A 13,321-nucleotide genomic window follows, 5' to 3' on the forward strand; every position below is an offset into this window, starting at 1 on the left:
GTGAAAAAGCAAACACAATTAGGCTAAGTTTTGGAAGATTTCATGTGGTAAAAATAATTTTTTTACACTTTGACAAAACATGCTCTATGACTCCATTTTATGTTGTGTGCTTGTTTGGGGGAAATTTTAAAAATGATAATATTCTAAGTGTTCTTAAATAGGGAGGAAAATATTGACTCTAGGCCAGCACTCTAACTATCAATGTCCCATGGTTATCCCATTTTGAAACATATTTTGATAAATGATAAATAGGGAGGGAAAAATCAACCATCCCTATACTGTTTTCTAGCTGAATCATTTGTTTAAAAAAAAAGTTTGCTAGTATACATACAATCAGAAAATCAATTTCCTTTTAAACATCACTTTTATACATTAAGTGATCCTGACACTGTACACTAAGTTAATCAGTTAAATAAAATATTTTGAGAAATATACTTGCCCAGGAAAGCAACATAAAGAAAAAAGAAATGGCAAAAATATTCTGGATAGTGATGAAATACATGTATTTTACAAATTATATTTCTTTTCCAAATTAAAAATACATGTTTAACATTTCATAAATTTATAAAATCTATGGCTTCAAATGTCTACAAAGAAATGCCCAAAGCTTAGGCATGTTGCTTAGGGAAGAGGAACTAGAACCTTAAAGGTATCAGAGCTCTGATGGGATAAAACCCATTAATGAAAATGGTTCATAATGGTATTAGGAAATATAAATAAATATAAAATATAGGAATCAGAAGGAATAAGGTTAGTAGAAAGCATTTAGTAAAGTTCAATGGAGGAATAACAGATGCTATTTTAATCTCATACTACATAAAAACTAATTTTTCAGTACTGCATTTAACAATTTAAAATATTAACTCTGAACTTTATATTTTTCCAAATTCATGTGTGAAAGAAAAATTAACTGAATTAGAGTTAACTAATAAAAATTCCCTTGATATTCAAATTATACATTTTTTTAAAAGCCTCGGCTGATTATGTAGAAATGAATAACTCTCAAATGAACTCCAAAATAACTATGATGAGTTTTTCAAATGGGGCTACTCAATTTTCTCATTTTGGCTAAGTCACAATGATAAATTAGGCTACTCTTTAAAATTTTTAACTGCTATATTATCACTAAATTCCATTTTGCTTAAAGGGAATGCTCATTAAAAAAGAATGGGAAGCAACATTTTCTGCTAGCACCCTAATTTTCCCTCTAACAATCAAGTTTTCTAGGCTAAGTAAAACTCCTAAGATCATAAAATGTGCTGGGTGTTTATCAGACTTTCCCCCGCCCCATTTATTTTCTAACAAATAACAAATTATGGAAAAAAGTGAAAGCCAAGTCTAATCTCTAACCTTTGACATAATTTGAAAGCTGACTAACAAAACTATCAATTTTAAAATAAATCACTTAAATAATCTGAAAATAATTTGATTGTCCAAAGCAGTAGTACAAGCTATATTCATTTCCTCAAAATTACTGCTTAAGAATTGCATTCATAATTATTCTGCTAATTAGACATTTTGTAAGATATTCAAAATAATTCAATTTGTCTTTTACTAAAACTTTTCTTAAACATAAATGAGAAATTTAATGTTTATAAAGTATAACTCCAAGGAACAAGCTGATGATTCTGAAAAATCACAAAACAAGTCTCAGTAACAAGGCAAGATTCAGATCAGTTAGCAGAAAGCTGCATCATTAATTCTAAGAATCTCTTTGGAAATAGTGAGTCAAAAATAGAAGTTCATCAAATTTTGTATAATACTGTTTTATCCTAAAGTACTTAGTAGAAAAATCAACACTCAATAATAAATATAACTGATTTAATTTTCCATTTCTTTTGGAACCTCAAGAAAATTGGAAGTGAAGAAAAGCAAACCCTAATCCTTACCTAGCCCAAAAAAGGAAAAAGACGAAGTTTTGCACAAAACTAGAAAACATGCAAATTAGCTTTGCATTTTGATTTTAGAAGAAAAAAGTTAACAGATTCATCTCCTTTCTTTGTTTCCCTTTACTGATCAACCTAGAAAGGGATGTTTTGCAAAAATTAACATCAATGGAGAGAAAACAAGAAGCCACAGTTGAATTTAAGTATTTTATTGACTTAGATTCCTAGCTTAAGTATTGGAAATTTAAAACTCATCTGGAAATGTATTATGAATAGGAATGAACAGACAGCTAGTTAAAAGGGCTGTCCATGAAATCAGCACCTGAATTTTAAAAACTGCCTCATATACTTCTAGGGAGATAATAGGTCTAGTTTCACAAACATCTTTAATTACACCATTTAAGGAAAGAGAGATAATCTAATAAGGTCATTGTTGTGCTTATTTTTTGTTGACTTTTTAAAAACATTTTTTTGGATTAGTGAAGCAAAATACAATCTTAAAAGTTTTTCTAAAAAAAACTAAGATCATAATAAAGTCCTTAAAAGATATACTTATATGAACAGATCAATTAGTCAATACACATTTGTTAATGTCTACTTGTCAGACACTGTGTAGTAAGAGTCTGGTCCTCTAGAAACTTATAATCTAATGGGGGGAGATAATCAGCAAACAAACATATTATAAAAAAAATCTATATCCATGTTAAATAAGAAATAATTAACATAGGGAATAAAGAAGAATAGGGGAAGGCTTCCTATAGAAGGTGTGCTTTTAGTTGGAATTTAAAGGAAGTCAGGGCCAGTAATGAGAATGGAGAAGAAATAGTTGAGAATGGTAGTAAAGAGACAAAGGAGACTGAGTTCCCAGGAAGATGGCAACAGTCAGGGATAGAGCCAAAATTAGAGGGAGAAGTCAGGAAGTTGAAATACCCTTACAGAATTCTGGAGCAACAGAATCCTCAATTAGACTTATTGAACAAGCACAACTAGGCTGGGTCATCCTAGTGTAGTGGGTAAACTGCCAGGCCAAAGGCCCAGTACAGAAGGCCCCTGACCCAAAATGCCAAAGTTTTGGGACTGCTCCCTGTACCTCAGGAGTAAAGTTTTGCTTTAAAACATGAACAAAAAAGGAGGGCAGAGCCAAGATGACAGCTTAGAGGCAGGAATTCCCAGAAGCTCTCTTCCAGAATGCTCTAAATAGCTTAAAATTATGACTCTAATCAAACTCTAGAGTGGCAGAAGTCAAGACCAAGTAAAACAATTGTCCAACCCAAGCCAACTTGAAGATCTGCAGGAAGGGTCTGTTCCATCTGTGTCAGATGGGGCCACTGCATAGCTGGAGCCATATTTCCAGAAAGAGCTTGAGTCATTCAGGAACAGCCCAGGGCACCTCCATCCCTGATAGCACCAGGGTCTGTGGCAGTGGTAAGAATTTCTAGACCTCCCAACCCAGGGATCACCAAGGACAACTTGGAAGGTCAGTGGGAAAACTGCCACACCAGAGTGAGCATGGAGTCCAGGTCAACCAGACCTTAGCACAGACTAGGTCCAGGACCCGAAGCAATCCTGCAGAGCCAGGAGCTGCTGAGCAATTGCTTTCAGAGTACTTAGCCCACCAACGGTAAGGGGGTTGGGGGAAACTCCAGAGGTCTCTTCCCTATTCCTGGGGAAGGACTCAGTTGCTTTATACACATTCAGATCCAGGACCCAGTCCAGACCCCCATAACACCACAGAGGAGCAGGGACCCAGGCCCAGGGCAGAGGGCAGTGCTTGTGGTCATTCACAGACCAGAGCACAGGCCAGAGAAGATGCAAAATATTTCATTGGGAAAAATTGACCTAAAAAACAGTTTCAGGGGAGATAATCTAAAAATTAATGGACTACTTTAAAGCCATGATTAAAAGAATCAAAAATAAAAAGATCCTGGACAATATCTTTTAAGAAACTAACAACGAAAACTGTCCTGATAACCTAGAATCAGAGTAAGAGAGTCACTCAAAGAATCCACTGATCACCTCCTGAAAGAGATCCCAAAATCACAGCCAAATTCATGGAGAAAATACTGACATAAACAATTCAAATATCAAGGAGTCAAGTCAGGATTACACAGGATTTAGCTGCTTCTGCATTAAAGGATTAGAGGGCTTGGACTATGATATTCTGAAAGGCAAAGGATCTTGAATTACAACCAAGAATCCACTAACCCAGCAAAACTGAGCAAAGTCTTCCACATTCGTAAAAGATGGACATTCAATGAAATAGGGGACTTTCAAACTTTCCTAATGAAAACTCCAGAGCTGACTAGAAAGTTTGACCTTCAAATACAAGACATAAGAGAAGCAGAAAAAGGTAAACAGGGAAAGAAAAAACCATGATATGCAATAAGGCTAAACTGTTTACATCCCTATATGGGAAGATAATACTTGTAGCTCTTGAGAATAGCATTTCCATTAGAGCAGTGAAAAGGAGAAGTATACATAGTCAGAGGGTGTGGGTATAAGCTGATTTTTGAAATAATGAAAAAAAAATTAAGGTGTTAAAAAACACAGGGTTTAGGGGCAGCTAGGTGGTGTAGTAGATAAAGCCCTGGAGTCAGGAGTACCTGGGTTCAAATCTGGTCTCAGACACTTAATAATTACCTAGCTGTGTGGCCTTGGGCAAGCCACTTAACCCCATTTGCCTTGCAAAACAAAAAACAGAAAAACCTAAAAAAAACACCACAGGGTTGTTCTGAGAGAAAAGGGGGAAGGCAGAATAGAGTAAATTACATGACATGAAGAGGCACAAAAGACCTATCACAGTAGAGTGAAATGACAGGGAGTGGTGATGGTGAACATTTTTTGAAACTTAGTGTCATGGGATTTGACTCAGAAATGGCATAACACAGTCAGTTGGATTTAGAAATTTATCTTACCCTTCAAGAAAGTAGGAGGGTAAAGGGGAATATGACAAAAAAAAAAAAAAAAGAAAATGATAAATGTTGGAAATGTGCAAAAACTGGGATGAGGGTAATCAAACTGCACATATCCTTTGACCCACAAATGTTATTTCATGTTCCAAAGAGATTATAAAAAAGGGAAAAGGATCCACATGTATAAAAATACTATTACAACACTTTTTGTGGAGGCAAGAATTGGAAATTGAGGGGATACCCAATACTTGGGAAATGGCTAAAAGAGTCGTGGAATATGAATGCAATAGAGTGATACTGTGCTATAAAAAATGATGAGCAAGCAGTTTCAGAAAAAAACATGGTAAGACTGACATGAACTTATGCTGACTGAAGTGAACAGAACCAGGAAAACATTGTACCCAGTAATAGCAACCTTATTCCATGATCAACTGTGGTAGTTCTTCTTAGCAATACAGAGATGTAAGACAATTCCAAGAAATTCATGAGGGAAAATGCCATTCGTAACTAGAAAAAGAACTATGGAATCTGAATGCTCATCAATGGTTAGATTTTCATTTTTTAAAATTTTTTCTGTGACTTTCCCTCTTGTTTTGTCTCTTCTTTTAAACATGACCAATGTGAAAATAAATTTACATGATTTCACATATATAACCTATATCAGATTGCTTGCCAACTTGGGGAAAGGGGAATGAGAGGGGAAGAGGAAAAAACTGAAACTCAAAATTTTTAAAAAATGAATGCTGAAGACTACCTATATGAAGCTAGGGAAAAATTAAAATACTAATAATAAAAAAAAGATCATGCAACAATATACCTATGATAGCCTAGAGTGGATCCACAGAAAAAATCCAAAGTTCTGGTGAGAGAGGGATTAGAGATTGAGGATGATAATTAGAGAGCTAATGATCTGGAAATGGTGGCTGTTAAGTTTAATTAAAATTTTCTATTTTATCATTTGTGATTGCCTTTATTCCCTGTTTAGTTAAACTGTTCAATCCTTAGTCAAATATATGATCTATTTTTTTTAAATTTATGGCATGATTTTTAATATTCAAATCACATATCCATACCACTTGTCCAAATCACAAATCACATGCCATTTATTGTTCAGTTTTTGGTATAAGATATTGTACACACCCTAATTTTTATAATACTGCTTTTCCGAGTTCTCAAAAATTCCAGTCAAGCGGAGAGTCTATTCCAGATTTACTAAGCACAAAATTATGACACCTAATGTACCAAATTTTTACCTTACTAAATCTAGATACACCTATTCCAAAGGAAGAAAAGAAGGAAGAGGAGGAGAGAGCGGAGAAAGGGAAGAAGGAAACAGGGAGAGAAGGAAGGAAAAAAAAGGAAGGGAGAGAGGAAGGCAAGTGGGAAGAAAAAGAAAGAATTCTGATGATTTATTATCAACAACAGTCTAATAAGTAATGCAGTGATAATGCTGTGGAATAAAAGTTTGAAGGTAATATAAGACCCAATAAATTGCCTTCAAAGAACATTTTAGAGGTTACTGGCAAAGCAAAATGGAAAAAAGGAAACATATGGTAAGGTATAAAACTCGAAAAAGAAGAAGCACATGGTGCACAACATATTTATACATGTTGGAAGAAAACTTAATACAGGGAAATTTTTTTGCAACAAGTCATATGATGAACAATTATTAAATTTTTATAATTATGCAGACCATCATACTTAAATACTTAACTAAGATTTAACTAAATATTTCATTTAACTAATGAAATATAAAACAGAAGTTAGAAATGTGAAATGATGGGGGGTATCACAGAGTCAGTAATCTATATTAGTTGTATGACTCTTGGAAGTCATGCAATCAAGACAGAAAGAGTTACATAGTTACTGATGGTAAAGAGAATTTCCTCACTAAGAGATCCAGAAATTCTGGGTCTGTAACCTTTAAGACGGAATCAGCTCCAGCTCCATTTTATTTACTGTAAAAAATACATCAAAAGGGCAGTGTGAAACAGGAATGTACCATAGGAACAGATGGATATTTGTAGGTCTTCACCATTTTAAAATGATCATGAGCCAGGAGTAGCTACCAGCGAAAGGTGAGTGAACCATCTTTATCAAAGAAATCAGAAGATATCAGCCATGAGCAATCATTAAGTATGATGTGCCAGGCATAGTCTAATGAAGGAGATCACATGCAAACAATTATATTCAAACAAGATAGGACAAGGGGAGACTACAGTCAAGGGGAACTGAGTAAGGCTTCTTTGTAGGAAATGGTCTTTTACCTGAGATCTGAAGGAGGTCAGGGAAGCCTGGAGACAGAATTGAGGAGGGAATCCAGAGATGGAGTATCTTGTGTGAGAGATGGCAAGGAGGTCAAGTATCAGTGGATCACAGAATGGCAGCTTACTCCCCCTTACACCTTAGAATAAAAGCCAGATTGATGAAGGGCTGTAAAAGTCTAATAAAATTTAATATTTGATTGAGGAGATATAGGAAACCACTTGAATTTCATTAATGGAGGGGAGGAGGGGCAGAAAGAGGAAAGTGATGTGATCTGATCCAAATGCAAACTAAAAAATTTCAATAATCAATTTTTGTCCTTCAACTAGACTCTCTTTCCCAAGTCATCTTCTTTTTCCTACTATATTTTCTTCTTTTTATACTTTCTGCTTCTAATCAAGTTTCTTTTCAAGGTAGGAAGTTTTCCTTCCTCCATTTTCCAAAAATTAGCCTAGGAGTAGGGAGGGTCAGAGAGGGTGATGGGTCTAATCTGATTGCCACTCTCCTTGTCTCTTATATTGGGATACCTGGCCTTCTCATCTCTGGGAGTTGTAATGAGTTAATACCCATGAAAGAGCTACCTCTGAGAAAGAAAAACATAAGGGGAATCTTGGCAGAATGTCCTAATGTTTGGAACATAACTTTTTCTAAATAATGAACTGAATCTAGGGATAGCCATCTGTAGGGGGAGCCACCTTTCTGAGGTATTGTGAAGCTCAAAGACAAATGAAGGAAGTAAAATACTCTGGAAACCATCAAATAGTCTAAAGAAAGAAAAACTGAAACACAATTCATGAATAATCACAAACAACTAAGATAACAGTATACTTTATAGTCTATAAACTGCTTTGTGACACCTGTGAAAAGTAGATAGTATGATTATCTCCATTTTTCTAGCAAAAGGAATCAAAAGGATAATTAACTTGCCCATGATTATAAAACCAGTGCATTCCAGAACTAATTTGCTTAGTGCCCTTCTCACCAAACACATTACACTGAAAAGCAAGGATGGATGACAGAAATTTTAGCACTGTTTCAAAGTTTTTGGCTTAGTAAGGACCACACATTTCACACTCAACACGTCCAAAATAGAACTCATTTTATTTCCCTAGGATAGTCACCATTCTTCCAAATTTCCCTATTTCTGTCAAAGATACTACCACTCTTTCAGTCTTCCAGTTCACAATACCTCAAAATTATTCAGGACAAATCACCCTCTCAAATTCCATCATGAGTTTGGCAAATCATGCCATTTCTCTCAATGCCATCTCTTCTATGTTTCCTTCTGTTTATTCACAATAGCCATTTAGTTAAAGTTTCCAGCAATGGTTTCCTACTCTACCAATAGCTTCCAATTCATCCTGCATATAGCAGCTAGTAATCTTAAGTCTGACCATGTCACTTCCCCACTCAAAACATTCTACTAGCAACCCTATTGCCTTTAGAATCAAAAATATCTTTCCGTTTTACTCTTTAAGTCTTTCACAGTTTCAGTATACATTACTTTCCTTCCCTTACTCTATAGTTTAGTCAAACTTGGCCTTCTTACTATTCCTCAAGCCTGGAATGCATCATTTCTTTGCTTCATAGAATCCTTATATATTTAAATCTCAGATCAAGCATGACTATTATTAAATATTTATAGATCTTACTCTACACATACCTATGTCTCTCAAAAGAATTACAAAATCAGAGAAGCTCAGGACCTCATTTTGTATACAACTTCCTCCAGAATAGACTGGCAGTTAGATGACACAGTGAAGAGAGCACTGGCCTCGGAGTCAGGAGGACAGGAATTCAACAGGACCTCAGACACCTGACACTTACTGTTGTGACCTTGGGCAAGTCATTTCACCCTGATTGCCTTGCATTCAGGGCCATCTCCAGTTGTTCTGATTCATATCTGGTCACTGGACCCAGAAGGCTCTGGAGGAGAAAGTGAAGTTAGCACAGCTTCCCCTCACTCAAATCCAGTTCATGTGCTAGTCATGGTATCACCTCCCTAATGTCATGATCTTCTTCAAAAGAAGGACAAAAACATCAAACATCACTGTCAGTAAATGAAAGGATCAAGATTTGAACCTACTTTCTTCTTAAAACTTATTTTTTATTTTGAAAACAAAAATATCCTTTTCGTTTGTTTTTTATTTTGTTAAGTTCAAATTACTTCTCTGGTTCTGTAATTATTTGAAAGTTAAAAAGGGCTAATTCATGAGAGGGGAATTGGGATAGAAGCAGGAAATATCTAGGGCTGGATGGAGAAGCTTTTTTTAAAAAATCTTTTCTCAATCTGATCTCACTCTCCCCACCCCCACCCCCTTCTGATCTCTCCTATTTTTCCTTAATCATAATACATATTCCATCTCCACCTCCCCCAAGACTTCAACTATACATGGGAACACGTATCTCAGAAGTTCTAGTCCTACATCCCCAGTTGTCTCCAAGACACCCAACTGTATGGCCTTTAGGCATTTCAAACACAACATGTCTAAAATACATTATTAATGTTATCCATAAACTTGTTCCTGTTCCTAATCTCCCGGTTTCTGTTAAGGGTATCTCTCCTGAACAATTGCTATAACCATTTGAAACCATAAAAAAGACAAGATACAGGCACTAAAAAGTATTTAGAATGCACCATGAACATAAATATTAGTTTGTTTGTTTTTTTGCCTTCTCCCTTCTCCTTAATAAACAATAAGGGCTCTCCATTCACAAGATGTTTTTATCTCTCAGCTCCAGGCATTTTCACTGGCTGTATCTCACACCTGGAATATTCTTTCCCTCCTCATCTCTGCCACCCAGTTTCCCTCAAGTTCAAGCTAGAATTCTACCTTCTAGAGGTCTTTCCTACAAAAATGGAGGATCATAAGGAGGTTGAAAGCCTGACAGACTGAGAGGATGGTGTCCTAGATAGTAATAGTGAGGGTGGGGATTTAGGGAGCAATTAAGAGGAAATATAATGAGCTCCATTTTGGACATGTCAAGTTTAACATATCTAGGTGACATCCAATTCAAGATGTCTGAAAGGCAGTTGGAAATGAGAGACTGGAGGGTAGCAGGACAGTTAGAACAGGATAGGTAGATTTCAAAGTCATTATCACAGAGATGTAATTATATTCATGAAAGCTGATGAGATCACTGAGTGAAGTGCCTTCCCTCTGTCCATTATTTCTCATTTATCCTGCATGCAGTTTTTTGGTACATAATTATTTATACAATGTCTCCCCATTACATTTTGTCCTCCAAGGGAAAAGTTTTAACTTTTGCAATTTTTTGTAGCCCCAGAATTTCTTGGTTTTCATATATATGAATATTCCTTTTCCTTCACTCACCTATAGGGTAAGAACTGTGCCTACCACAAATAAAAGGTAGCTAACAAACATTTTGGTGAATTTGCTTTGTGCCTGACACATCAGTAGACAATATTTATTAAACTCAGTCGTGTATTGTAGTTAAGAGTTGATTTTGGAGAGGAAGAGCTAAACTTCTCAGAGGTCCAATTACAAAGTTACTAAGTTACAGATTTGTTAAGAGATTTTCATTAATGGAAAGGGTTTCCAGGCTAAATCTCCCACACTGATATTATAAGTTCAAAATAATTTTTTTAACTAATAAAAAGTGAAATATTCTCATCCTTTTTGAAGCAGTCTATAAAATACATTAGCTTACATTTAAGTTTTCTACTTGTATTCCCAAGCCTCGTACAGAAGCTGATATATACTAGGCACTTAATAAATACTAATTAATAATAACAATTACTAAGTGACTTCCCTATCACCTATCAAACTCTTAGCTAATTGATTTTTGTTGCTGCTTAGTCATTTCTGACTATGTCTAAATCTACCAGACTCCTTTTAAGTTTGCTAGGAAATTTCTTTCTCTAGTTCATTTTTGGATGAGGAAATGGAGGCAAAAGAGGTTAAGTAACTTCCTTAGGACTAATAAGTATTCAAGGTTGGATTTGACCTCAGGTCTTCCTGACTCTAGGCCTGGCACCTAGTTACCCCAACTGATTTTTATCTGGTACTGAAAACTTTTAAAGAGGCAAATTCAACCTCCTCAATGACTTCTAAATACAAATGTGACCCCAAATACTGTTTATTTACTACAATAAAGAAATGACATTTGGAGTATTGATTTCCAATTGTCCTCCTTCCCACCCCTTTCAGTACCAACATGGGGCTGTACTGTAACTGGAGTATTCTTTTTAGTGGTTAAGAGTCACCTTGGAGGCAGGAATTCAATTTTTCCCTCTGTCCTTTATTTCCCATTTATCCTGCATGCAGGATTCCAATTTTTCTCTAACAGACTTCTAGGGCAGTCCCTTAACTTTTGGATAACTATCTGATTCTTTATTCCCTGGGAAGTTGCCACAGAATGAAATCATAATTTTACTAGGATAAAACTGTATATTAGATACCAATATTTTGAATGTTAAATTTTTGAACTTCACTCATCCCCATCCCCTACTTCCCCCTCTTTTTCCAATCTTTCTTCTCACACTCAAAATCTTTCCCTCTCATTACCTTCTTCCAAAAGTTTGGTCCATTTAAGTAATTTACTGCCACAAAATAGGTCATTGCTGTGCTTAAGTTCATACATTTTTCCCCCAAGCCCTAAATATGTGGAGAATTCCAGCTGCAAGAAACTTTATTTTAGATTTCCAAAAAAGTTAATAGAAAAAGTCATAGAAGCATGTAAATTAACAAAATAATAATGGTAGAAAATAGCAACACTGGGTAGCTTCAAAAATAATAAACTGAATATTACAAATGGTGACTGTATGTGTCATGAAATTATAAACTCCTACTTCGTGAAATGTCATTTTCAGTAGAGGCTGATAGCCATTCTTTCTCCAAGCAGAAAACTAAACTTATATTTCCTTCACTCAAAACTTCAAACACAGATCAGCAGCTACATAGTCTTGCAATACTGTGTACATGGCAAGGAAAACCAGCATACCATAAATAGTTTTCTATCAGACCAAAAGAAAGTTGAAGCAAGCCTAGCAGGGCCACCTGCTGCCTGAAAATCAACAAGTCTCCAACTAGAGATCAACGTACTGTGCTAAAGGATAAAGAGAATCGAAGAAATGGGGGAAAGCCATAACAAAAAAAAATAAAAAAACACCACTCAGCACCACTCAAATGTACAGATACCTTGTTCCCTCTACCTGAAACAGACATTTTGCCCAAGTCAAAATAGCTTTGATAACCTTAAGAAACGATGATTTGGGGGCGGCTAGGTGGTGCAATGGATAGAGCACCGGCCCTGGACCCAGGAGTACCTGAGTTCAAATCCACCCTCAGACACTTAATAATTACCTAGCTGTGTGACCTTGGGCAAGCCACTTAACCCCATCACCTTGCAAAACAAAAACAAAAAAACGATGATTTGGGAGACCGATGGAGAGAATGAACAGAAGTGAACAACACACACACACACTAATGATATCATAAAAACCACTTGGAAAGACCCGAAGCATTCGGATCAATGCAAAGACCAACCAGGATAAGGAAATGCGCCGCAATCGTGCCCAGGCAAGGGAGAAGGACTCAAGGCACGGACTGGCACAATGCAGAAATGGGCTTTGCGTGAATGTACACTTTGGGTCCGAGACTTTTTTCCTCTTTTTCTCCAGGAGTGGGGGCGGGGAGGAGCGTGAGAGAAAAGGGCTTCCCGGGGGGCTCCCTGCAGGGGTGGCTGCGGCCCCCAGCTCCGGGCGGAGGGGGACGGCCTCTTCTCTCAGGGGCCCTCCCTGGCCACGACCCGCGGGGGAGACGCAGCCGGGCCGGCCGCGCGCTGCCACTCAGGCCGCGACTCCCCACTTTGTCGGCGCCTCCAAGCCCCTTCGCTCTCCCTCCCGGGCTCGCCTGGTCCGTCCCTCCCCCAAGCTCCCTTGGCATCCCGGACGAGTCCTCGGGACTCCACTCACATGAACCAGAGAAGGCTGAGCAGCCTGGGCCGCCGACGTCGCCGCAGCGGCCGGCAGAAGACCCGAGAGGCAAGCGACCGACGCGACGGACGGAGAGAAAAGACCCCAAGCGGGGCTGCCCAAGCCACCCGCCTGCCGGACCCCTCCGGATTCGGGACTAACCCCCCTGGTGCCCTTCCTCCCGCCTCTGGGCGGGTCTCCAATCCTAGTTCTCCGAAGCTCGACGCGGCGGCCCCCACTTCCAAGCTGGCAGGTTTGGCCTCCCTGCGCGCAGGCTCCGGGAGAGACAGCCCCGGCTCGGGTCTTTCATGGGAGTGAGA

General features: G+C 37.5%; 1 protein-coding gene across 3 annotated transcripts in view; it reads right to left on the minus strand.

Annotated features, from left to right (window-relative positions):
• Positions 1 to 13,106, minus strand: part of AIMP1 (aminoacyl tRNA synthetase complex interacting multifunctional protein 1) — a 52,735-nt gene extending 39,629 nt beyond the window's left edge. The window contains exons 1-2 of one of the 3 annotated variants that reach the window (XM_074228746.1): positions 13,002 to 13,105; positions 7,066 to 7,202 (exon numbers count right to left, since the gene is read on the minus strand). Coding sequence is in view for 1 of the 3 variants with exons in the window: in XM_074228745.1 (XP_074084846.1) it covers positions 13,002 to 13,003 (2 nt within the window). In the remaining 2 variants the exon portion in view is untranslated. Of the gene's footprint in view, positions 1 to 7,065; positions 7,203 to 8,890; positions 9,164 to 13,001 lie in introns of those variants that run through there. The other 2 variants (XM_074228747.1, XM_074228745.1) reach the window with 2 other exon arrangements.
• Between the last annotated feature and the right edge of the window lie 215 nt (positions 13,107 to 13,321).

The sequence above is a fragment of the Macrotis lagotis genome, chromosome 3 (genome assembly GCF_037893015.1).
Source record: "Macrotis lagotis isolate mMagLag1 chromosome 3, bilby.v1.9.chrom.fasta, whole genome shotgun sequence".
NCBI classification, from domain to species: Eukaryota; Metazoa; Chordata; class Mammalia; order Peramelemorphia; family Peramelidae; genus Macrotis; species Macrotis lagotis.